We start from the raw sequence: 27659 nt of genomic DNA, 5'->3' as shown, positions 1-27659 counted from the left end.
GCTAGTCATTTTGACTCAAGAATAGAAAGCCTCCTCTTTCAACCAAAATAGGTAATATTTCACACAGGAGCGTCGGGTCATGACGAGACATTGCAGGCCGCTTCGCATATGTTGAACATTTTACGGATAATTCTTATGACTATTTGTAATGGTATACAATTTCTTTATCATTCCACTGCTGCTTCTAATAAAATATATACTTGTTCCCAACGGATATTAAATAAAATTAACGTGAAAATGAAATAAAAACCAGTGCGAAACATTATAGCGATTACTCTTTCAAATGTATTACTTAATGATATCCCGCATCTTCCTTCATCCATATCATGTTATTTTCATACTTGTATAGATGCATTCGTGAGTATAAACACCAGCAGATTGGAATTTGGCTGCCATGAGCGGGTTGAACCTTATGATTTTCGAACTTGATTGAAAAAATAATTGATAATAAAATGCGGAAGAAATGAAAAGGCCATAATAACTCAATATCATTCAAACAGCACTGAATTTGGCATCATGAATAAGAGACCAAAATCTTTCATTTCAACACAGGTCCTAATTCAGATTCAGTACAACATGCAACTAAAATTATGTTGATGGAAGAGCGACTATTTAAGGCAAGTCACATTATCAGGATGATCAGGTTTTATGCCTCCAAGTTGCCCAGGCAAAATATCTCCATTTGCAATCACTCTAAACCCATGGGACCATCCAATCAGCTGTATCAGACTGTCAATTGCTCTCGAGCCTACTGAGATCAATCAATGCCTGTTAGAACTCAATTCTCGGATCAGATTTACGTTGGAATGGCATCTACAGAGTGACAGTATTGTATATGCTGTCTGTTAAATAAATCTGCAATTTATATGAAAATCAAGGTAATTAATTGTTTTTCTTCCAACCACTATTGGAACATAGATACAAACAAGACAACAAAACCAAGTACATTAATAAACTCTACATGGAAGCATAAATTCATTATGACTAAAAGTTAAAAAGCTTCTGTAAATCAATCAGAATAAAATACAGCCACAATACAATAATGAACATAGACTCTTTGAGGACAACCTTTCCTCTTAATGTAGTTTGACGAAACTTCATCCTCATAAGTACTCCGAGAGGTCGTCTTGCGATTGTAATTCCCATATGACTACCTTGCCATCCAATCCTGAGAGGAATGGTTGCACAATGGATGATACACAAGTCAGAGTACGATAAAGTTGGTCGAAAAAATGGACTTAAGTTCAAGATTTCTAACCTGAAGTGCTGAATTGTGTAACAGCAGTATCCCCTGGTTTCTTGAGGGGTACAATATTACTACAATTTGGAAGCCGAGAAAGGGAAGAATTATGGTCGTGTTTTAGGGAAGAGAAAATAAATAATGGTCAAAATGGAAACAGTATAGGTAGCATCAGCATACATACGTGATACAGTTTTCATGTGCTCGCCCATGTGTTCTTGAAGTTTCAACGGTGTCATTGCTTCCATATTTTGATTGGCCATAAAATTTTCCAAATTTTCCTGAAATCTGGAAAATAAGAAAAATAAAAGATTCATAAGTGTGATGCCAGCTAATGACTGAAAATTAGGTCGAGAACCAACTTGACATTGCAGATTATCAGTTACAAGACTCCCACGTAATGTGACAACTCAGGTTTGACACTTGTTGCTCACAACTCAGCATTAACAACTCAGTGGTATATAAACCTGAAAAGAGTTGAGATAACAAACAGATACCTGTGAGCCAGATTTTGCACTTGAAGATGTTATCCTCTCATCAAGGAACCTCAAGAAACTCCTACAGGAAATAAAGCATCCAATTAATCCTCAATGAAATCCCTTGATGCCACATCACGTGCAGCACTCAAATTGCAGATTTCAGCATTTTACACATGTGAAAATCAATAAAGGGCCTCCAACATGGTGATCGACAAACTTATTACGTGTCATCAAGAGAATTGCTTTACTGTTTCTCACAGTATTTAACGGAAAAGAATCTCTAATGCCCTAAAAATGATGGAATATATTGTTTGGCCTGGCCCCCATACCATGTTGAATATGCAACTCATCTAAAAGCTTAAGACATCAAAGAGGAGAACCATTTAATATTCAACTACCCAATGAAGCACACACAATGCTTGTGCATAACTAAAATTTTACTATATTTATTTAACCAAATGAAAAAAAAAGATATAATAAATAATTGATAAGAACTAATAAAAGAGATTATTTCAAATTTACATGATTAAGAATTATTAATAAACTTAACTAATAAAAAGAGATGATTATTTGTGGAAGAAATAAATAAAGTTAAGGGAATTTTAGACAATAACATTTTGCCAACTCTGGTGATTACTCTAAGGGTGTCCCCCTTAATAAATAGTATAGATATCTCTAACATACACTACACAAAAGCACAAAAATATGTTAAACATGTGAACATTTATGCAATTAACACTTTGAATTGAAAAGAAAACTAAGGAAATAAATAATCCAATCAGAAAACAAAATAGTTCATGCTGGAAGCTCAACTCACCATAATCCCCTTCGATCTGCTGTGAATACCATTGGGTTGCAATCAAATCCCACACCAATGACCATTCTCTCAGAAATGAACAAAACCTAAATCAAATATATTAGTCATGAAATTTCATTAATATCATCATCGTAAAGAAGATCATGGAAAAAATAAATGTTCCAAGAGTGGATGCTGACCCACATCACGAAGAGGCAAATCACGGAATGCCACACTCTGAGCAGATGGAGAAGGACCAACATCATCAACAAAGTAGATCATTGAATTGTGACCTGAGATTTTTATACAATAAGAGGGGTTGAACATTGGGTTTCTATTCCAAAAATCAATGAAAGTAGATTTTAAATGATAGAAAGGACTGAAAAGTAAATCTAACACAACTGATCTTTAAGTGATTCACATGTCAACCAAGCCAAGTGATGAATTTCTGACCTACATATGCTAACATATTGCCACTTGGAGACCACTTCATGCCAAATGCCCAACTATATGAGAGATCAAGCTGCATGATTTGCTGTTCCAAGCCAAAAGAATGAAAATGGTGTTAGAGACAAATTTACCATGCAAGTGAAGTGATATTGCTGCAGACCGAAGCTTACAAGGATGCAGTTGGCGACAAAACAACTATTAATGAGCAATGTGTAGATCAGGCTAACTAGACAAGACCTCTATCTTTATTCCAACTTCTCAAGTTACTATAACTTCTTGTCTATTAGCTATTTAAGGCCTACAGTGCATAAGGTGATCGAATCCAACTTCTACTATTTTGTACGCTTCATTGCTTAGTTGAGGTAGCCTATTATCCCAAATACAAAGAACAAAAAGTAAGAGGAGATTTGTGCTAATAAGAATCCAATGTAAAAATTGTGTGAAGGATAAATCAAATGGAAAGACCAGCAGATTTCCACGGCATTCTGTTAATATTTAGATGGTTAAATGTCATATCAATACTTCAATACACATGTCTATACCCACGATAAGATGAATTTAAAACCTCATATAGAGTACAAGTTCAGCCCAACACTTTTTGAGCTTACCTAATTATGATTTGAACAACTTAATCCCTTACCACTTTCCACAATCTGTTAATCAATAATCAGAAACAACTATGTACTTTTCTATATTACTTCTACAGATGTTTCTTTAAGTTCCTATTTCTTCTACATTTCACCCTTTCCACTGCCACCACTCGGCTCCACCCTGCCCTGCTTGCTCTTCTCGCCCACCCAATTCCGAGCGCATTAATCACACACGCATATATGTATATATGTATTAGTGTATATATAAAATAGTATACACATTCATATCTGTACAGATTACGCATATTCATTGTTAAATATATAATGAATTTTAAGGGAAAAATACATATATATGTCAAAATGATAGTTAGATAACTTCAGCTATTTTCCTATTTTATTGAAGTTATAGTGCATTTTATGGGCTAATGAAGCAATTAGTTAACGGAACCAATATTAGATTTGGACAAGTTACAATTTAGTTAAAATAGGGCCAAATTACTTTTCTGCCTACAAAAGGGCATTATTCAAAGTTCACCAATTTTTTAACAGAACCTTAATGGAGGGGGTTCCACTATTGGACAGATGTTAGTACTAGGAGGTATTATTAGTAATTTCTCAAACAATAAAATAGTAGTTGTAATTAATCCCAACTATAAGGGTCGGCATGTAACTTACCCTTATTTCATATTTAACTGATTAATCTCCAACTCTAATAATCTTAAACTTTGCCACAAACAGGAAAAATGCATCTTTAGGTGAGGAAGAAATTGGGACAGTGAATCAGAGGCTATTTCTGTCCTTAACATTAACACACAACATGAAAAACTGTTTCTTAACTAGTCCTGACATTGAAATCTGGTGCTACTAATCAAGCCAATCCTCAACCAAACCAAATATTTTCTCACACATAATGGCAATTAGGCAACTACATATGCAAGAATAAGTTCAAACCTCTCCGAATTTGGACTCAGATGAAGCCCTTGCAGAGTTCCTGTAGTAAAAATTGTCAACACATGTAGACAGTCATAATGATGAAGTTCGTGGCAACAAAGTTAGAATTCTCAGTAAATTTAAAAAAACATACTTGACGTCTACACCTTTGATGAAAGTAGAGAATACTCGGCATTTCCCATCTGTTGATGTGGTTGCAAGTAATATCTGAGACAATATTAAATTAAGATGAAAAAGTAAAATGCAGAAATAGTAATCGATATACTCGCTTGTTACGCTTAAGTCACAGTAAGCCATATATCGCTAATATGTCTGAATCCGAAATTGACGGACAGCCTTAGCACAGCAGCAGTAACATTTGGGTAAAAGATACTAAAGGATGACAATTTATATGGATCAAATGCATCAAATTTTTCCAAAGACCTGTATATCTATGGATGCAGAAAATCACAACACCTAATTATTGAATTTTGCTCTTGCAACCTTTTCATTCTACTTAAAACCTAACGTGGATAACAATTAAATGAATAGCTTGACTTGAGCAATTTGACTTGCCTACCCATGACTTTGTTAATTTCTTCATTTGTTTGAAACTAGAGGCTCTGTAAAATATCTAGGAACCTTTTTTCCTTGTAACCTCAAAATTTAATAAGCCTTGAATGCTCAAGAGCATATGAAGCCATACAACAACCCTTCTTGATCCTCTTAAGAGAAGATATACTGGTGTACCACATGAAACTTTTATGTAGAAGCAATAAAACTTGCAAATATGTACTTGGATCCAAAAACAATTGAGCACTTCGGTATACAAGTACAGATAACAGTTGAGAAATACTAACATTATCAGGATGCCAGGCAACACTCGTCACAGAAGAATCATGCCGCTTCCTTATAACTTTACTGACCCACCTGTGAAATGTGTAACAGAGATATATTGAGACATAGACATTTGAAAGAGTAACAATACAAATTTACACTTGCAGAAACATAATGTAATGCCAAAAAGCAAAGACCAAGTTTACGAGGACTGATTTTGTACAGAGGAAAAATATTACAAAGGTCACAGATGTATCTTTATCCAAATATTAATCTTAATGCGATAGAGATTACCCATCTAAACTGGCAGCAATACTTCTGAGAAAAGCATCCTGAACTAATGTTCTTAATTATAAGTTGATCAGAGAGAAACAAGCAATAACCAGAATTAAGTCCAGCACTTATAATCAGACCGCCGCATATCATATGCATATGTTTAATCCCAGGCATGAAAAGAGTTCTTGCCAAGTGTCATAGTTTAATATATCAATAATTAACTAACTGCATCTGGAAAAGGCAATTTGAGATGCTACTCAAAATAACCAAATAAAAACAACTTAAACAGGGTTCAGTCAAGCCAGAACAATTTACTCTAAAAGATTTCATGTAATGTCACCTAAAAGTGTGAAAGAGACAAAACCTACGAGGTCTTACCAATTGTTTTCTTGTTCATAGTAGCATACGCAAACAGTCTTAGCCCCACTTCCAACAGCAAACTTGTTTTCTGAAAAGAGAATCGACAAAATTGATGAAAAACTGATCAGAATCACCCAATTAAAGGTTTTAAGAATTAAGAGACAAGAAAAGCAACATGAGCTTAGTAATTTCCATTGGAATGGACTGAATGGTCAGTACACCAGCAGTCTTTTTTTCTATTGCTGCAGAATAGGAAAGGTAAGTGCAAGTTAAAGCAACAACTGCTACCTTTAACATGCAACCTTATTACCAAGGGGCAGAATGCTTGTTGAACTATCTAGGGATGTTATAGGTCGCAGAATCTTTTTAGCTAAATCATTTAAACTAACATTGTGAAAAGCACCTGCATTGTGAATGAAGCTGAAGAAAGACAAGGAAATATAGAATTCTCAAAAGCAAATATTCACTTGTGTAACCACTAGGTTGATGTTTCATCCAGCAAATATGATTGACAGAACTTCCTTGGATGTTCAATAGTACAGCCTAACTGTAATCTAAACAACCCCCCCCCCCAACTCAAGATACACGCATATGCTTCTAATGATTAACTCACTCTCTTGTATCACTGAAGCACAGCAGAAGTCTAATATTGTGAACCAGCTTTAAAATATCCTCAACTAACTGCCCAATCAAGCAACAGATGGAATTGCAACCAGGCCAGGAAAGCATTATTAGATTGCCAACAACCCAAACGAAACAATGTACGAAAAATACGTGTTGTATGAGCAACTTATCATGCTGCATATCATGCAATAAAGAATGCCAAAAATGCACTTATATAGAAGAAATTCTAAGCTGACTTCAGGAATAATCTGCTCTAATAGATCCTTTTCCCTTGAAGTTCACTTCATGGATTCTCCTCAACTATTATACAAGAAGTCTGAGAAAAAGCTAAATATTGCAAGTTGAGTCATTTGTCGAGAAACGCTCTCATGCCTTTTGCAGAAAGCCTCTTTATATAAACTTTCCATGCATCTAACATAAGACAGACAACTCTTAACTAGGAACAGCAAAAAGTTTATGGCGTGCAAGAATGCAGCACGCCACATATTTTGTTTCTGTAAAATCTGTTTCTCACTATTTAGCAGGATAGTATTTACAGCTTCCCTCAACTGAAAGAGAAACCCAACTTTGACATTAATCCTACCCAAGCAACATCCTCATGCCAGTTTAGACTTGTTAATAGGATGCAGGAATAAATCTAAAAGTTTATGCTTCAAGATGAATTAATAAATAATAGTGCATAAATTGATGGATAATGTTGAACACACTTGCTGCCATTTCTTACAGACAGTAACCAGAATATGAAAATAAACTGGATCGTGATTACAAATAATAAAATCCAGAAACTCTTAATTGACATCCATACCTGTTGGACTCCATTGTACACAAAGTGCTGCACGATTTAGCCTAAGAATAACAAGTGTTGGCACCCACTCTGTGGCTTCTTGGGACCAAACATATCTGAAATAGAGTTAACTACATCTGTCATTATGACCCTCGAGTGCAAGAAAAAAACTGAAAACAGCATCGTATTGCAGGAAAAACCACATGCAAACTTTTGGGAGCAAGAAAGGGAGAATAACGCAATCAGATCCTGGGAACCACACATAGAGAAATGCATTGTCAATTCTTCAAGCTCTGACACTTACGAATTCCGATCATGAGAAACAGTAACTATCCTATTTGATTCTGTGCCCCAATCCACACCGGAAACAATTTGATCATGCTGTGACCAAAAGAAAAAAGTTAGAAGAAAAGAAATGACGATTGATTTTTCTCCAAGTCCAAGCGTAATCAAGGCAATGAATTAGATGAAAAGGATTAAGCTATGTCTTGTTCAAGAACTTAAAACAGATAGAAGATGATGAACTGCACAATGATAAGATTTCAGATCCTGGCAGCATAATTTGTTCTCATATTTCTTTTTCCACATCTTTTTCTTTTTTTATTTCTGGCCAGATCCTGATCCCCAAACAAGGCACCTGTTATGATTCTATTAAATTGAACTTACATTTGCCTTGCTTACAACTTATAAGGGACATAACTTTTGTTCATTCATTACTTTCAATTTGCTGACAGCAACAAATGAAGCGGCATCTTAAGAAATGTTAATTCATTACTTTCATTTTGCTGATGTCAACGAATGAAGCGGTTTCTCAAAAAAAAAAAAAAAAGTTATCCGTCTGATCTAAACCCTTGCCAATTAAGACCCATGCTCACTCAGTTATAGAATTAACAGAGATAATTTTTTCTTATATGTGCTATCATCCAATTCTTCCCTGTGAAATTGCCAGCATCGAAACCCCTTAATCAGACCCACAACTGAAAACACTAGGAAACGGAAATCTCACAGAACATAAAAATATGCAAAACAGAAAGAACCACTCCCAGTTTACCTTTTGAAGAACATGGATCTTCTCCCACTTGCCTTCCAACAGTTTATAGATGTGCACTTCGTTGTTATTCGGACAAAACGCTATCACTACAATTCAAAAACGAAACAAATCACCACCCATTAAATCAACCACAACGTCTCGAAACAAAAGACATTCGCCAAAGAGGGTTACTGGAGTGATCGGGACTCCAAGCGTGGCAAGTGATGCACTGAGCGAACTGATGAACTGAAACAGCGGCCATAATATCTGCGACTGCCTGAAACCAGAAGTATTAACCGGGGGGGAATTAGGGTTGGAAGTTTGGATGAATTGCGTAAGATCTGAACTTGGTGACGAGATATTCAGCACAAACCCTAATCTTCACCTTGTCGTATTGGTTTGTTCTATAGTTGGTGATTAGTAGCTCTCATGGGTTCCCAAAATGAGAACTCCCTTCAGAGACTGATCGGAGGAATACCCAAAATGGTCATTCTATATCTATTTTCTATTACATACTTTGCCTTTGTCTCCTTCCATATTTAAACTTTAGGATTAATTATGTTTTAGTCCCTTTATATACTCACTTATATACTTTTGATACCTACTCTTTTGATGTTTAATCTTTTATCTATATATATATATATTTTTTTTTGGTCCAATTATTAAAGAAAATATTAAAAAAAAGAAGATAGAAAATATGATCATGTCGCACAACACAACCTAGTCGTCCAATTCACAGAAAAATGAGGCAAAAATACCCTATCAGACCGTGAAGAAGTAGACCAATTATGGGTTAAGGTAAATTGCAATTAAAGAAGAATTCAAATCCATGCAGTTTTTCATAATCTATAGGGAACCGAAGCAGGCTTCAACAAAGTTCCCATGCGGACTTGGTCCAACACCAGCTTTGCCACCAGTTCTGGAGGATTAGTGTCGTTGGAGAACCTATGTTTGTTACGCTCCATCCAAATATGATGAGTCAGTGATGCTAGTAATGCCCGAGATGATTAGTTTAGAAGATGGCTTCCTCTCCATCGCCTAGAAACCCAAGTAATCCCCCTGATACCACTGTCGGTAGGACCACCGAAACCTAGCTGAGCTCATTCTGATAGCCAAACACCTACTATGCCACTACATCCTCCCCTTCTGTAATATCTGTTAATGTCCACTTCTATCAGAAGTTGTCCAGATGGTTTTGTTTTTCAGCCTATACTTGAGCATCCATTGCACCCAGATTGATTTGGTAATATGCTTAATGATCCCCCAAAACTGCTTGGTCATCGGTGCTTGATTCATGGCCGCTACACTGCACATGCCCAAGCCACCTTGATCCTTTGAAACGCATGCTCGCTCCCAGGCCATCGTGGGGCACCCTATGTTATTCTTGCTTTTTCAAAGACACTGTCTCATTTTGCTTTCAATCAGTTTGGTCACTCCCTTAAGAAGGAAGAAGGCACCAGCCTAGTATGCGCTTGAGGCTTCAATGACTGATCATGAACATGTTATACTCTATTAAAGATGTTGCTTATCATATTGGTTGATCATGACACTGTTGGTTGACATTAGTTGTAGGAAAGATGATCATGTCTAATGCTGCTTATCTGTCAACGACTCCGTTTATTTACGTGTTCATTATATTTCAGTCAGGTTCCAATTTTGATACATTGTAATTGTCACATTTGATTATTCTTAAACTTCATAATTTTGTGGATTTGTTGGAAGATTTTGCACTCATTATTTTTATCCCCCAGCATGAACACACCAAAATGAGAATAAAACACCAAGAAAACCATGACTAATAAAGGAGGGAAGAGCATCAACCTTTCACTCCCACGCCACATGGCCGTGTCAAGCCACGACCATATCTCTCCGGTTGCGCAATACGCCTGTGTTTGCACATGTTAAGACTGTGTTGTGCAATACGGTTGCGCAACACGCCTGTGTTTCCAAATTTTTTGAAGAAATCGAAATTATTATTGCTAAAATTAACAACAGAGTTCCACATCCAAGCATATGTTTTGATAATCACAATTTAGTAGAGTTACTCGAATCTGGAACTTCAATGAAATCGAAATAGTTCCCTTCATTGGTATACTACTACATTAGGATGAAAATCGAATCGGGTTCAAATATTTCTTATCGATTCTTGGATTGGGATTTATATTTTATTACACTGTTTATATCATTTAACATATTCAGTTATCTAATTTATGTAGAGAAAATTTAATACGTGTGGTGTACATATAATGGAATAAAATATATAATAGAACTTGAAATAGAAAACTCGACCGAATACTCAGGTTGAAACTAAAGCTATATTTTTTCATTGAATGGTAACTTAAAGACAGTAGCATTCCGATCCAATATTTATACATCTTCAGGTTTCAACATAGTATTACTCCAAGCTACAGCAAAACTTTCCTTGTTTGTTCATCCAACTTGAATCCAGCCATCTCAGCCTCGCGGCAGATTTCCTTGCACCTGGCTAATCTCCCAGAAGCCATATAAATTCCAATTACTTCCCTGTAAATATCATAAGTTGCAGTAAAACCAGATTCCTTGAGCTTAGAATAATATCTGGAAGTCCTGGAAAGATCATTCAGAGCAACAAAAAGCTTTATAAGCACACGATAAGCTGGGAGATCAAGCGGACAATTTGAAGCCTCCATTTCCCAGACGACAGCCATTGCATCCCTATATCTATTCTCCAAATACCAACTATGTATTATAGTGGTGTACATGACTACACTGGGAGCTCCGCCTGACTTTTTGAACCAATCATATAATGCCTCCACAATGTCAAACTTCTCCAGTTTTATGCAGACTTTCATGATAGCAGTGCAATCCTGCTGACTCAGTTTAAGATCCTCTCTCTTTGCAAGCTCCTCCAACAATGGCAATACATGCTTTCTTTTATCAGGATTCTTCCCTAGTTCTAGAATTAGTTTAGCGTACAAGTTAGAGTCCAACATTCTTTTACCTTCTGTGGCAGCTGCAACAAGCCTCCGGGCAAGTCTCAATTTCCCTCCTTTAATGAAACCCTTTACCATGGCCTCATAGACGCTACGACTTGCCAAGTTGATGAATTTATCCAAATCGAAAGGCATTTTCAACTCGTGCGCCCTGGCTAAGACCTCGACAGTGGAGGCAAGGATACGATCATCTGGGAACAAGTGAGGCTGGCTCTGAACCCAACAAAACACATGTAAGGCTCGGTTCGGAAGGCCCATGTGGCCCAACTCCCGGACTGTCAGCGACAAGGACCCTTTTCGGAGAAACCTAGCCCACTGGTTGAGAACTGTGGACACATCATCCTCAGGAGGAAGGCTTCTGATATCCCTGGCTAAGCTAATCAAGAAAGCCGGATTTTTGTACATCTGATTGGATATGGGCTGCCTCGCAGAACGAGCATGACTAGTCCTGATTAGATTCTTTGGCACGGGAAGTCCCAAAGGTCGAATCTTGTGAGGAAGCGGGAGTGGGAGAGGCCTTTCCCGATTTATCTTTCCTGGCTTTTGAGGAATCCTTCCCTGGAAAAGGGATGAAATAGTTTCAATCTCATCCGACTCCCAAACTACATTTCCATCATAACTTCCACTAGCATCAATTTCATCATAATCGGACTCAAGGTCAGCTGATTCAGAATCCGGCTGCAGCTCTTCACATGGAATCTGTTCCTCGTCGTCGCGATGAAGCACAGGATGGAAGTCAGGTGGAGCCTCAGTCCGTCGACGATGACGAAGGTTCTTGGGAAGCTGCAGTTTTCTATGGTAAGGTTTCTTGCTGTCAGAGCGTGAGGCAAACACTACACCTCGCGAAAATCTAGTAATGCTACCGCAGTTAGAAACTGGATATGAAAACAAACAGCAGAGTAAGCTCTCCATCCATCAAAATCAAACAACCAGCGAGGTCCTAATCAAATCAACCTGACAACTTCAACAGACATTTCATCAAACACCAGGTGGTTGTTACCAAGAACGCTAGAATTCCCAATCTCTTACTCATCCTCTCCATCCCATGAATTCTCCTTCACCATCTCCCTCCACCCGCCGTCCAAAACCACCCCGGCCGCCGCGACAACAAAACCAAATCCCTTCCTCCCTTATCTCCGGCCGATGAAATCTTCTTCCACGGCCACTTGCTGCCCCACCACCTCCCCCCTCCGCCACAAACTCACTAGATAACTCTGTAAAACAGAAATCAATTATTATATTTAAGTTTGTTTATTTGTCCACTTGAATAAATATATAAAAAAAACAAACATATCTTTTATCTAATAAATAAAAAAATTACAAAACTAACAAAAACAAGTTGGTAAAAATTAAAAATATAAAATACAAAAATAATAAAAATTTGGACTCAAATTCTAATCATGGGCTTATAACTTATAATTAAAAAATATATATCAAAATAGGCATTGGACTCAAATTCTAATCATGGGCTAATAGCCCTTTGTCTTGGGCCAAGCCCTGTCGGCCTCATGGGCTTGATATGGTTTGGAAACGTCGCTCGTATGAATGTATATATAATTTTTTTCCAAAAAATAAAAATTTAAAAGTATAATAATTTTGAATAATCCAAGCGGAAAATGAAACGTGGAAGCGTTTTCTAAGTACTGAGAGGAGAAGTACGAGATAAGTTTTGGACAAGATAAAATGGTGATGTGACATGGGTTTTCAATTATTAAGGATTTGGAATTTCAATAACAATTTGGAGCTAATTAAAATTTTTCCAATGATTTCAATATATTAGTCTTTGAGTTAATGATTTAATTAGTGAAATTCTCAGTATTTGCAATCACCATTTTTATTTTTTGTTTGTGAATCTGTTTAGGGATAATTAACACTCACACCCTCTTTTTTTTTTTGTTTGGCTCAGGTGATTTGTATAATTATACAAAGAACATAAATGATTTATATAAATAGATCATAAATCAAAAAGATAAACGTAATTATCCCATTTATTTATAGACATTTGTCCCAGCATTATTCACTTTTTTTAAGGTAAATTATATTTTGTCATTCGAATTATGCCCATTTTTATATTTTGGCATCTAAATATTTTTTTTATATCAACTTGTCATCTCAACTTTATAAAATTTGTACTTTTACCATATATGATCATGTTTTTGCTGAAAATGCATCAAATGCGTGCATATGTGAAAGTATCACATTACATAACCCTTAAATATCACATGTACGCACTGCATGTAATATTTTTTTGATAAAAAACTTGGTGATAAAAATGTGCAAAATTTTAGATACCAAAATATAAAAAAGATTATAATTTGAATAACAAAATGTAATTAGTCTTTTTTTTTTTTTTTTGTTTGGTTCTACGCCACTTTAATGGTGGTGCAATTTTTTTCAATAATTCAATTATGTTTTCATTATAATTTTTTTTATTATCATTAATTACAACCACCCTCCTTTTAAAATTAAGGAATTTTTTAACGCCCCCATTTTTTTGAAATTACACCCAAGTATCTTAAAATTATATAAGTAAAAATTATTTATTTATTTTATAGCTTTAGAATTTGTTAAACCTACAGTTTTCTTTTCTTTCTTTTTTATTAATTAACATTTGATTTTGAATTTAGGTTGAATATGGAAGATCTCCTAAGTCTATTATCAAGTCCAAACTCTTCTAATTGTCCAACAAGACAAGCTCGGAAAAGTTTTGTTTATAGCCCTTCCATGTTTGTCAAGAAAGTTATTTAAAGGATGCACTCTACAAAGCAAATATAATAGTAAAAATTTGGCGTATGAAAGATGTGTTTATAAATATCATTTAATTGTATATTTTCACGTAAACGAATAATATAAATTTTATCACAAAATTTTCGTAAGTACATACATATTTGGATTTGAATTGCGGTCAGTTTATGTAGAACCTGATAGTACACGCAAATTCAAGATCTTTTAAGATTTAAAAATTATAATTAAGGGTATTTTGATCATTTCAAGTGCCCATAAGAAGTCCCCGCATCAAGATAGTGATAATAATGTGTTTTCGACATAACCAAGAAATGTTGCTAAAAGAAGTTGCTAAAAAAGTGCAATATGTATTAGACTTAATTAAACTTAAACCCCCATTAAAAATACAAAATTATATTTTGGCCCCAAAAATATTCAAAATTATACTTACACCATTTTCAAAAAATCCATTTACACCTAACCCCTTTCATTAAGATTTGGATGCAAAAAATGTTGACGTCAACAAAAACAGTTACACAAAATTTTCAATTTTGTCCCCATCTACATTTTTATGTATATTTTTGTCCCATCCAAGCATAAATGTAAAATATATAAATGGAATAAGGATAGCCATATTACATTTTTCTCTATCAGTACAAATTTATTACATTTTTCCCGTTATAGTATGTTTTTGACATAATCAGGAAATGTTGCTAACAAAAGAAGTGCAATATATATATATATAGATATATATATATATATAGATATATAGATATATATTAATAACAAAGCTCCTCATAGACATCTCTTTTATGTAATACAACACACACACACACACACACAAACACATTTTTATGCTGCATCAAGAGCACTGAAGAAATTGATAACAGACACTGTAGATATTACAATGCAGAGTACTAGTACATATATATATATATATATATATATATATTTAAGCTACATGTATGCCTTTCTCAGCCACCTTAGCCCTGAAAGTTTGGGAATTGTAATCCGAAGAAGTCCGTCCCTGCACCCAGAACAACCGCAACTATCAGCTTAGGATGCTTCACAAGGAAATGGCAAATTCATAATAGAGAAACCACGCAGATCGCCCTACAGAAACACGTAACCCTCATATTCTACTTGTTATCTACTTAACAGATATGAAAACATATTCGTTTCTATGTATTTTCAGTTGAACATGTTATCATAACTTCTCACCTCGGTTCTTTGAAATATGCAAGATTCTGAGTTTTCCTAATGTGATGCTTCAATAGACAAACAAGATGATACTCGCTCCATCGGCGTATTACATCAACACACTAAACACTAATAATAGCGACTCCTCGTCAATGACAAGCATTCATATGAAAATCATGATGTAAAGCTGAAACGTACTGAATTTCTGCTGAAACAAGCTCCTTGTTTGCGTTAGTGGGAAGCGGCCATACAATTCGATATGGACCCTGTAAAATTTCCCTTCTGAGGTAACACGGTGTTGTTTTTGAAGATGCCACTGCGCAAGACCAGTTTGGACGATTCCCGGTTACAATCACACTGTCAGAGATGAGGTATATCATTAGGCATAAGATCAAATCAGATTACAAGTGTCGTTTTACAAATGCAAGCTGTGCGCGGATACAATCCAACATTGGGTTCTTTTTTCATTTACTGAATAGGAGTAAGAAAAGATCTCTATAGATCAGACCTGAACTAAATTCTACGAAGTGAAAATGTAAATGTGGATGGCAGTTGTAAAGATGCTAACTTACTTTTGGTCGTCGACCTCCACCTTTATGTTGTCAATACTGACACCGGGAATTTCCAACGTAACAACATAATTGAGTCCAGATTCTAAAACATCCATTTTTGGCGACCACTCAGATCCTGCGAAAATGAGGCAAAATGGTATAGAATCAATGATAAAAACAAGAACATGCACATTAAAGATAACAGATTGAAGTAAGAAATGCTGATGGTCGGCCTGAGAAGTCAATATACAAACAAGGTTAATAGCATGTCGTTACAGGTTTTAAGAGAGATAAGTCTCTCAAAATGATGCAATACTTCAATAGAGAGCACGAAAGTCAGACAACTCACTTTACTTACCCTTCGATGCAAAATTATTTGTTTTCTCCTCAGAGTGGAACTCGGGCTGCCCATGTTTTCCATTTGGCCGTGCAAATCTGGGAGCATCTGCAGTCTGGATTCCTTTTACGCTTGGAATATCAGGTTGTAACTGAGCAGGTCTGGAAAATGCGGGTGTTCCAAGAGCATTAGGCCCTTTGTTTCCATGATCAGTGGTCTTGAAAGGTGTCCTAGGTTGTGTATAGTTTCCCTGTGCAAGGACAAAAAATACAGTGTTACTACACCACCAGATCATAAAACATGGAATTATTGTTGACATCTTTTACACCTGCTCGCTTGAAGCCTGTCTCATGTGGGGACCATGAGCGCTGGACCCTTGCCGAGCAAAATATGTTCTGTTGTCACGCCTCCCCATGACAGTGTTCAGACTATTGCTGCAGCTCTAGAGATGGTTATGCAAGTGAAAAAGTCAAGAGCGTGCACAAAAATATATTTGATATAACAAAATGCATAAAGAAGAGAAGCACAGATGACATCAGAAAGTTATATTGCTTGCTAAGAAGCAGTTAAACTATAACTTATCCAAATAGTGGAGATTCAAGAACACAGAAAATGGAGATGAACTTTGCTGCTTTGGTCATTCGTGGTTTCCCAAGACAGGTGGGGGACTGTATTAAATAAAGCAAACTTACTTGGTGACTACCTCCGTTGTGGTGCCACTATGAAGTTTCTTACAAACATTATGCATCACTTCATTGGAAGTGGTCAAAAGTTACATAACTGAAAAGACATTGCATCCACGAATATTCATTTGAGCATTCAACTTGTAAAGTTCGTCAAGCCAAAAATTTTGAACTTTTTGCTTGGCAACAACTTCATGTTAAAATTCTGGAGAAGTGACGATGACGATTCTTTTGAGTCTTTGCGATATGCATCTTCGACTAGGATTATAACTAATCCATGTACATATCCATATATAATCAGTTCTAATTTTCTTGCAGATTTCAACCACTAGGCTGAATTGAAGAATTTTGTCTAGATGTGTTAGCTTGTAGTTGGTGCAGAGTGTATGAAATTCATTAAGCAGACACCATTTCGTTACTATTGAATGCCGTAAGCTATTAATTCAGGGCCTTGTAACGGCTAAGCTCGACATCATTCCCCAAGAGCTGAATAAAGCTACTCCTTAATTCCATATTATTGATTGTTATTGTATTGATTGAATCGTAACCTTAAAGGTCCTGTAATTTTCAACTGTGTGTACTCCATTAAAAAACATTCCCACAGTCTAGAAGTTCTTTATCTGAACTACACATGCAAAACTTCATCCTATGATCAAAAGAAGAAGCAAAACCATCAATGCACAAAAATTAATTCACAGGGGAAAATACAAAAGTAGGAATCACAAAAGAGTGGCAGATATCTTGTTCAGATCACAAAGCAAGAGTCAGCGAAAACTTATCATGTTTTTAGACAACTCTTTGAAAACTTCTACGTTTAGACAAGTGTTTGTGAAAACTTTCAATTTTAGAGGAGTGCTTATTGCAGTAAAGTTGAAAATTATAGTAGAATCAAAGAAATATATAAAAGCTAAACTATGAGTGTTTGGGAAAGAGTTTCACTCATTAAAAACCATTTTTATCCGTGTTACAAGGATATTGTTTTGCTAACATTTACACTTGTCAAGTTACCAATATTATTGATTTTTTTCTAAAACATAATAAAAATTAGTTTAATTGATATATTTCACGTTTAATTGTTTACAAATAATTATTACATGTATTATTAGAATATTAAATACTAATAAAAACAATATTTAATTAAATAAAGTTCCAACTAACTAATATGATTGTTCAACGATAAGTAAATTTGTAGAACTGTTAAAAGACAAAATTACTTTCTTGTTAACTAATCGCAACAAAGTAGTCATATTTTTCTATAGCATAGAAATAATATCAAATGTTTTACCAAATACAAAAAAAAAATTGTGAAATTTAATTCTTAATAGTGTTAAGATATTCAAATTTATTTGAAGAACCAAATATCACCTCTAGATGTACAGATTTAAAGAATAAATCAAAGTAGAATTTTATATTAAAATTATTATACCGAGAATAAAATAGTCCAAGATGAAGTTGAAGTTATTTACAGAAATCGCTCTACCAGAGCGGATAACTTCTAGCTTTTGACATAAAAGTATAGATATGTATATATATTAAGTTTCAGAAGCAAAAATTGCTCCTAGACATTCCAACATAGCTTTTCCCGAAGCCAAAGGCTCAAAAGCACTTTTCGAAGTTGGCCCAAACACTCCCCACACCCCAGGTAAGGCTCAAAACCAAACAACAGCAAATCTCAGAGTCATTTTTTTCAAAATCTTCTTTGACACAAAATCTCAAGCAATTTCTCCATCAAGCTTCACATTTCTCACTATATATAACGCAGATTTCGACATACAAAACCAAGAATCCTAAAGGGTAAATTCTTCAGCTGATCATAATAAATAACCAAAAAGAAAACAAGAAACATAGATACCACAATCATATGAACAACTAATCAAGGAAACGCCACATCCACCTGAACAGAAGCGAAAGCAGCCAAGAATCAACACCGTAAAATTTCACAAGATCGTTCCCCTAAAACATTCCCAGCAAAGAAACAGAATCATATGCAAGAATTTCAGGAACTACGTACCATGGGGAAAACGTGGGTGGCAGAGGCTGACATATCTTCATGAGAAGCTAAATGGGCTGCGATAACACCGCTTCTTCTCCTCACCATTTGATTCTCCATTTCGCTGCTTATCGCAAACACACACCAAATCCAGCAAAAGGGTTTCTCGGATAGAGTTTGCTCTTGGAGTTGGAACTCAATTTAAGAGCGTGTTTTTTGTGGATATTTTTGCTATTGAAGTGACGAATGATGATGATTTTGATGTAAAGTGCAGATATTTTTGTGGTGATCAGAGCCAAAAATATCTTTTAATCCAAAAATATCAGAAACAGATATCTTTGCAGCTCTGGATTGGCACTACAAACTGCGTTGAAAATTAAATTTGTGATATTAAAGTTTTTTTTTATATTATATTAGTCCATGGATCAAGTTGTATATAATAAATAATCTTTTATATTTTAAAATATATTATAATAAAAGTAATATATAAAATAGTACAGGACATTACTAAAAAAAGAAAGAAAAAAATTATCAATAAATATAGTTAGTTATTTTGTTATGAAGGACATTTTCGACCTTACAAAAAATTGGTACAACAGTATCATTAATGGTCATTTGTGAATATGAAGGAGTTTTTCTTTTATATTAGTATAGGGGATAAAATAATTATTTTGATATTATAATGATTTTTATAATTTTAATAATGGTAATATTTGCACAAAAATTAGCACTTGTAAGGATGGTAATATTTATATTATATAATTCATTTTAGGCAAAAAAAAGTTATGTTTATTTAAATGATATTACTTATTCAAAAATTAAAAAAAATAGATGAATGTATTGTTTATCTTAACAAAGCGAGGCGGGACGAGATTTCATAAAACGGGATAGATCTCGAGTGCGGATAGACCCACCCGAGACCCGCCTCATTGCTATTACTATTTATAATAATTAGTGATAAAAATAGTGCACGAAGTTCCACGGACAAAACAAGATAGTATTAACAACAAAAAAATAAGTGGTGATATTAAAAACGTCACTCATTTTATAGATTAAGCAATAATAATTTTTATTTTATCGTTATAATGATTTTAATACTGATAATATATAAGTAAAATCTTGTCACATGTTATATTAGTGACAAAAAGTTTGTGCATGCAATTTTTACTTGGAATAGTTAGTGATACTCATATAGGGATAATAAATATAATTGTTTTACTATATTTGTATTGTCATTTAAATTATCACTATGAAGGTGTCACAATTATAATTTTAATGACAACTTCAAACTTGTATTTAAGAATTTGTCATTAATATTATTTTTCTATTGAAGTGATTACTGACAACTTTATAAATGACTGCCAATAACAATTCTATTATGACAAGAAATGTCAAAATTATTGTCATTTAATATATATATATAATTATTTCAAAATTATTATTATGGGGAAATAACATTTTTATTTCCATAAGCTATGTCTTTTTCACTTTTGATCTCATTCAATATATGATTAGCACTTTTAATCCTGTAACTTACAAAAAATAACACTTTTGGTCCTTATCCATTTTGTCATCTACAATTTAATGGTGTAAGTCACGTGCCTAACACGCAATTGTTAAGTATTTTTGGCTGGAGGAAAAATTGGTCATTCTTCCAACAATAACATATGAATGCTCAACTTGGCCTACTTGATTCACTGGTGGAAGACATGATTCTTTGTGTTGTTTTTACTTGACTTCAACTTACATAAATATAGGAAAAATGAGATTCACTTTTTGTGAGAGAAGAGAAAAATCCCCTTTCGTTTGTCCTAAGTTCCTTCAAAAAAAAAAAAAATCCCTTCAAATGTAGTTATGTTTCCCACAAAGGTAGTCGCAAGCTGGAAAATATGTTAATTTTTCTTCCAACCAAAAGTACTTAACAACCACATATTGGGCACGTTGCCCCGTGTGCTGTTAAATTATAAATAAAAAAATAGATTAGGACAAAAAGTGCTAATTTTTCTAAATTATTGAATTAAAAATACTAATCCTATAATGAATAAGATTAAAAGTGAAATGACCATAACTTATGGGATAAAAAATACTATTTTCTGTATTATTAGTAATACTATCTTTTATTATAGTTTGGAGCCATTTTTTGGCACTTTATGTTGAGTTGGTACTCTTGGCAAACTCTTATGGAATTAGGAAACTTCTTGCACAGTTTAAGATTAGTCGCAGTTAATTAATTTTATTTTAGGGATGATTATATTTAATATATATAATAAATTATTTATATTATTATTTTTATTATAGTGCATTTATATGAAGTCTGTGTGTTTGTCTGTGCATCTTACCAAACATAAACATAATGTTAATTATAACTTTGTTTTTTTTTTTTTTTTATAAATTATGATGCACATATAAATTATAAATTATTAGTCCTTTCTTAGTAATATCATTTTGTCATATTAAAAAATTTATTATGATATTATTATTTTTAAATTATACATGTATATGGGCAAAAATTATTTAAAAAATATAAAAAAATAATAATAAATTGGGGGTGAATATCAAATTTTTAAAGATTTGAGCAGCACCGTCTTGTCAAAACACGGTGCTGTCATTTTTTTTTCAAAAAGATAAAATAAATTCAAAGTCACCACAATTACACATCGCGCTGACATGCTTTTTAGAAAAAAAATTAATTGACTGTCACGACGTTCTCTGATTGCGGTGACAATAATTTAAAAATAAAAAAATAAAAAAATTATAATTGTGGTCAAAGCAACCTGTTGCAGTGGGTTTAGGGGAATGTTTTGCACGTAGCCAAATTATCGGAGAACCCGCTCCGGATGATGCATCTCAACCAACGAATAATTAATCAACGAGCATCGTATATTTCATGGTGTGCGAGTTGCATAAAACAATGAACCCGCATCCGATGTTTCACTATCATACGAAGTCAAAATAAATTACAATATCATACAACACAATTAATATTTTTGGAAAAATATCACTGAAAAATATACTATACCTAAAAAAATATATTACCAGCGGTGTACTTTATTTGCTTGCATATGTTCCAACGTATTCCTTACAATGCATAGAGCATTGTGAGCCGTATGCGTACGAGATATATGATACGACCACCTAAAAGTAAAAAAATTTAAAAAAAATAATTAAAATCAAAATTATTTATCACAATATAAATAAATAAAAATATTCATACTATGCAGCATATGGAGGGATAAGAAAGATGTTTTTAAATAAATTAATGTTGTTATTAGATCCGCAGTAAAACATAATTTATTGAAATAAATTTAAGTTAAATTATAATTTAATTCAATTAATAATATGTGATTACAATTGATTTTATTTATATTTATATAAGTATTTTAAATTTTAGTATATTTATTTTTGTATTGTGATTTTTTAATTTAAAATTTTTATATATTTTCTTAGGTGTTTTGATATTTAAGTAGTATATTCCACAAATAAATATAGTTTTTTATAATATTTTTAACTAATCAAATATATATTTACTAAAAAAAAATTAAATTACACAATAATTTAAATTAATCTATAATATACAATATATTAAAACATATTTAAATATCAAATAAATGGGGCAAAATGGAGTTTTATGTAATATACCCACAAAAAAGAAAAGGACTTCGACATGCAAATGTTGAATTGATTGATTGATTTGGGTGATTTTGTGATTAATAGAACATAGGTACGTGTAGGGGTTGGTGCAGCTCCCAATCCCATGAATGGAGACTTGTTCACGAGAACCGAAATCTCATGACTTCGTCGCTCTCTCTCTCTCACCATTAACCCTTTGCTCTTCGCCAAAGTTGAATTCAACGCTCCAATCAAACATGTAAAAGCAAAAGCATCTTTGAAAATTCAGCTCCATTCACGAAAAAGAAACATACAAAAAGGCAACAAAAACAAATACCAAGTAGTGAAGTTACACACTCTGCTACTGTTTCTCCACAGGAAATTTTTCTCCACGACCTGTAAAAGTCAAGTCCACTCGTCTTCTCCATCCCATTCATTGATGCCCAATCGTCAGAACCCAAATTTGACCCTCGCGCCACTCTGTTTTTGTCTCCGTTTATAACTGACCCGTCAGGGTCTTCGGTTTCTTCTTTTCCAAGAATCTCGAGTTTTCTAATTTGCCGGGTTTTCTTTGTCTGATTTGAAATTGTTCAGCTGCAGTCCACGAAAGCATAGGTGATAATCAAGAAAGATGGGTTTCTGGTGAACAAATTTATTGGGTTTCAGTTGTCTTTTTTATGATCGCAGTTGCAGATTGCAATTCGGGACTTATGTGTATTGAGTAATTTGTCAAGACTGATCTAGTAGGATTTCAATTTGTTGGGTTGTTTTCCAGTAGTTTTATTTGCTTCTTGAGGCTGATCTTTGCTGGGATTGAGGGGGATTGGTTATCTCTTCTTGAATCAAGCGAGTTTCCAGGTTCTGTTCTTGGCTGGTGTGGTGTATGGAAGTTGGAGTATTGGAAGAGTGAGGGATTTGTGAGAAAAGAATTGAGGTGATTAATCCCAAGAGTGAGGATTATACGTCTAAAAGTATATATTTGAATGATTATGGGATCATCAATGATGGATGGATCAAATGGTAGTTCAAATTCGCCGGCGCCTTTTCTGCTCAAGACATATGAGATGGTGGATGACCCTTTAACTAATCCTATTGTTTCTTGGAGTCACACAGGGCATAGTTTTGTTGTTTGGAATCCGCCCGAATTTGCGGGTGAGTTGTTGCCAAAATACTTCAAACACAATAACTTCTCCAGCTTCATCAGGCAACTGAATACATATGTAAGCTCTTTGCTTCCTCCAATGTTTTCTTTTATGTATATGATCTCTTTACATCATTCGTTACATTAAAAAAATCAAGATTCGTGAAACTCATTGGTTCGTTACATTCAAGCATTCAAGATCGTGAAACTCATTAGTGTTAATTTTCAAGTCCCATGGCCATGTAGCTATAGTTCTTTTCTTGCTTATAATGTCTGTGTGTGTGTGTGCTGTGATGCTCTGGACAATGTTTTAATATATATTTGGAGCTAGAAAGGAGATTGAAAAATTGCAGCCATGTACGGTGTTCATTAGCATATATGTTGAATTCCTAGCTTTTTAATTCACAAAGTATGCACCTCAAGTGAATAGAAATGATGAGGAATTGATGTGAACAAGTAGTCCGGGTTTAGAACAGGCTTTTTTTATTGAAGTAGCTGACTAAAACTGGAACTAACTGGATCTTGAAAGTGGAGCTCTCCAGCACTTGATGGAGTAGTTCTGTTGAATCTTGCTCTCAATTTCTGTCTGGTCGTAATCAGTTTTGAGATAGTTGCTTTGAGGTACTTGGACTCAACCATTTCTTTCTATTTGTAGGGTTTTAGGAAGGTTGATCCTGATCAGTGGGAGTTTGCAAATGAAGAGTTTATACGAGGAGAAAGACATCTACTAAAGAATATACACAGGCGAAAACCGATCCACAGCCACTCAGGTCAAGGAAATGCTGTTCCCTTAACTGACTCAGAGAGAGAGGAGTTTGAGAAGGAAATTGAAAAGCTGAAACAAGAAAAGCTTTCGCTTCATTCAGAGGTAGAGAGGCATAAAGAGGAGAATCGAGGATATGAACATCAACTCGGATCGTTAGCTCAGGTATTGCGAGTTATTGATCAAAGGCAGCAGCAGTTGGTGGTCACCTTGGCTCAGCTGTTGCAGAAACCTGGATATGCCTCAAGTGTCGATGAAAAAATGGAACCTCAAAACAAGAAGAGAAGATTTTCAGCTTTGCAATATTTATACGACGAAGCCAATCTGGATGAGAACCTGAAAAATACTTTCCAGGAGAATTTGAGCCCTTCATCTCTTCCATTGTTAAACTTGGAAGTAATAGAAAAATTGGATTCTTCGCTAACTTTCTGGGAGAAGTTTGTGCATGGGGTCAACCAAATTTCAACGGAAGATTCACATGATTTTGATTTGCCCCTTCTGCCTCCAGAAGTGGCTAATACAGAAACACCTTTGTCATCTGGAGATTCTGATAAGAATGTCCCATTTTGCACAACCGAGTGCCACACCTCAGCGCCAACACCACAAGACTGTTATTCCTCTCACAAGCTAGCTGCATCTTCAGCTTACATCGACAGCCCAGCAGTATCATCCATTTGCATTGATCCCGACTCCAGGCACAAATCCTCAGGAGTCGATGTGAACATGAGCCCAACCAAAGATCTGGACATTGAATTAGCCAAGGAACAAGAGCAATACAGCTCAATTCCTTCTGTGCAGCCCACGGTTAATGATGTATTTTGGCAGCAGTTCCTGACAGAGTCTCCAGCTTCCTCTACGACCCGGGAAGTACAACTGGAAAGAAGAGACTTAGATGATTGGAAAGATCACAGTGGATATGCGGATGAACGTGTGCCTTGGTGGAATGTCGATAAGCTTACCCAACAGATAGGACATCTAGCTCGAGTTGAGAGGACGTAATCCACCTTCCAAGATCTAATTTTCGAGCACAAGGTATTGAGCACCTACGTCGGACATTGTCCTTCAGATACAAATTTTGAAGATGCTGTGTGGTACATATTAGATGCATTAAGTTCTTACATCTTGATTTTGCTTGTTTTTGCCTGTTTTCTTCAACTTAGTGTGTCTCCGAGATTGTAAAATTGCAGGTTTTTGTACATTAGTGATTTATTAGAAACATCTGAATTCTATGTATAGTAAGTTTATAGCTAGGTTGCCTATTCAGCATCAGAGATGATCCGAATCCTTATAGAAGATGCAACAAGATTTGGAATAGAAAATCTGGTCTGCTTTAAATTTTAGACCGAGAAAAATGTATTCATCACAGCGGAGATGTGTGTAGATTCGAAATTTTATTTATTACTAACTATAAACTAGAAAAAATATTAAATGAATGATGGACTAAAATTGATGAAATAAACATTTCATACTTTTTCTTCTAGGCTTAAAACACGGTTGGTTTGCTCAATTTTATACAATTTTTTAAGTTTCTTTTGTTTTGTTTTGTTTTTTTTTTTTTTTTAAATGAAAGAAAGGAAATCCTCTTCTTTCATCTAAAGAACAACACCCCCCACCCCACCCCCCTCCCAAAAATAAAATAATAATAATAATAATAACTGAAGAGGATATTGTTAAATGAAAATTATAAAAGAGATCTCTTGTATTTTTTAATAAAGATTGAATAAATTCATAATTGCTCTTAATAACAGAGGAAAAACATCACAAGCTCCTAAGGGTGTGATTGGTACGTAGAAATGGAGTGGGAATAGAATGGGCATTCCCAAGTTCATTCCTACATCTTGATTGGTATGCTCGGATTAATTATTTTTTTATTACTAAAAATAAATAAATTACATTAATATAATTTATATAAATATACTAATATTAATATTACGAGTCGCGATTTCAAATGACCTCAAATGGGAATTAGGCAAAGTGTCTCGGGACATTTTATCTTTTTCTTTTTTGTGGAGAGGCTTAAGTAAGATGATTTAAAGGGAGGAATCCTTTGGGAATTTGAAGGGTGTACCGATTACCCAATTGTGAAGTTCAGGTGGTGACCTTCGGACACTGGCGAAATACATTCAGTGGGTTGGCTAAAGTATTGCATGCGGGAAGAAAGATGAGGGTATGAGGTGTTGTAACTTGGGGATTCTTCAATTGAGTCTGGCTTGTTAAGTTATACTACGAGTTATGAACAGTCGAAACAACTTTTAGAATCGAGTGGTAAAGGTAATGTATTTTCCAAAAAGAGCAACATTTTCAAAGCTCAAATAGGGTTAAGCCTAAGTTTTACATTGGAAGCAGAGACCTAGTGTATGCAAGTCTGCAATGGCAAGTGAGGTGTAGAGAGTCGATAGCATATGAAAAGATAAGTGGGTCCAGCACTAAAAATGCACTTGGTCAGGATGCCCGAGTGTCGTGTCTTAAGGCCAAGGATAGCCAATCTTAGAATATAGATATGGTGAGGTAGTACGAATCACCTCTTTTCTGGAGCTGGAAAAAGGAGAAAATTGGGTTGGAATAGGTTCCTTTGGCGAATGAAGGATAATAAGGAGAAGTTTATATTTTGGTAGCAAAAATCCTCAACAAGATCAATGTTTTTCGAGTGAAGAGCATGCAAAGAGGCTATATCCCAACTGCAGGTAACTTTTGAAGGCACTGCTGCTATAGCGAGCTTGTTGATTGCTTATTCCCCACTGAAGAGATTCGTCACTTCCTACTTGCTTGCCTGATCACACGGTAGAACTGTCAACTGGGACTTGATCCAATCTTGGTAGGAGTGAATATTGAAATTCCCCAATTATCCCTCGTAAGTGGATCAAATTTATCACGAAAAAGCTTGACAGGCAAGAGTATGAATAATTTTTAATTATATCCATATAGGCAAGTCTCCTACATTGGCTGCAGATGAAAAGCTTGAATAGCTTATAAGACCCAATACCTCCTTTTTCGAGTAGGGCGCATTTTCAGGACAGATCCATGAGGCTTATACGAAGCCAGAGAGGACAATACATAGCGCAATGGGCACCGATTGAGCCGCATCATTTGGTGCTATCTGTACGAAAGTTGTGATTCAATACTCGAAGATGAACACTAGATCAAGAGCATGGAACGAAATGAGAATGGGAGCCTAGGGGAGCTTGAAGGGATCTCCGAGCATGCCCCCTAAGAAGAAGTCCAACAACCACTCAACCCTAGGAGGGGTGAGGACAATCGAAGACCTGAGAAGTAGGAGGAGCGGGTATGAAGGG

General features: G+C 34.9%; 4 protein-coding genes across 7 annotated transcripts; 1 reads left to right on the top strand and 3 right to left on the bottom strand.

The window, feature by feature from the left end:
- Positions 1-457: 457 nt before the first annotated feature.
- Positions 458-8939, bottom strand: LOC105165593 (actin-related protein 2/3 complex subunit 1A). 4 transcript variants are annotated; one of them, XM_011084654.3, is made up of 16 exons: positions 8589-8900; positions 8418-8503; positions 7671-7747; positions 7388-7482; positions 5977-6046; positions 5346-5415; positions 4640-4713; positions 4507-4546; positions 2969-3050; positions 2720-2808; positions 2537-2622; positions 1738-1798; positions 1425-1528; positions 1259-1317; positions 1069-1168; positions 458-855 (listed from the first exon to the last, which is right to left on the bottom strand). In XM_011084654.3, exons 1-15 carry the CDS (start codon positions 8656-8658, stop codon positions 1104-1106), a joined length of 1128 nt encoding a protein of 375 aa, XP_011082956.1. In that variant the 5' UTR covers positions 8659-8900; the 3' UTR covers positions 458-855; positions 1069-1103. The 4 variants fall into 4 exon arrangements, with proteins under 4 accessions (XP_011082956.1, XP_020550837.1, XP_020550838.1 ...); XM_020695178.2 differs by lacking the exon at positions 458-855 and having other exon boundaries at positions 862-1168; positions 8589-8673; positions 8782-8939; XM_020695179.2 differs by lacking the exon at positions 458-855 and having other exon boundaries at positions 862-1168; positions 8589-8673; positions 8770-8905.
- A 1758-nt stretch (positions 8940-10697) lies between these two features.
- On the bottom strand, positions 10698-12593 carry EMB975 (Tetratricopeptide repeat (TPR)-like superfamily protein). Its single transcript, XM_011084658.3, has one exon. It carries the CDS (start codon positions 12278-12280, stop codon positions 10802-10804), a length of 1479 nt encoding a protein of 492 aa, XP_011082960.1. The 5' UTR covers positions 12281-12593; the 3' UTR covers positions 10698-10801.
- Positions 12594-14867: 2274 nt separating this feature from the next.
- On the bottom strand, positions 14868-19095 carry ACD32.1 (alpha-crystallin domain 32.1). The gene is made up of 6 exons (XM_011084659.3): positions 18875-19095; positions 16509-16622; positions 16202-16430; positions 15865-15979; positions 15491-15649; positions 14868-15119 (listed from the first exon to the last, which is right to left on the bottom strand). The coding sequence occupies exons 1-6, from the start codon at positions 18971-18973 to the stop codon at positions 15050-15052; spliced, it is 786 nt and encodes a 261-aa protein (XP_011082961.1). The 5' UTR covers positions 18974-19095; the 3' UTR covers positions 14868-15049.
- A 3626-nt stretch (positions 19096-22721) lies between these two features.
- Positions 22722-25706, top strand: LOC105165596 (heat stress transcription factor A-4c). The gene is made up of 2 exons (XM_011084660.3): positions 22722-23682; positions 24259-25706. Exons 1-2 carry the CDS (start codon positions 23446-23448, stop codon positions 25363-25365), a joined length of 1344 nt encoding a protein of 447 aa, XP_011082962.1. The 5' UTR covers positions 22722-23445; the 3' UTR covers positions 25366-25706.
- The last annotated feature ends 1953 nt before the right edge of the window (positions 25707-27659 follow it).

This window comes from Sesamum indicum, linkage group LG12, assembly GCF_026168435.1.
Source record: "Sesamum indicum cultivar Baizhima isolate 11 linkage group LG12, ASM2616843v1, whole genome shotgun sequence".
NCBI lineage: Eukaryota > Viridiplantae > Streptophyta > Magnoliopsida > Lamiales > Pedaliaceae > Sesamum > Sesamum indicum.
Note: the sequence above shows the minus strand (reverse complement) of the source record. Positions and strands in the feature narration are given on the sequence as shown.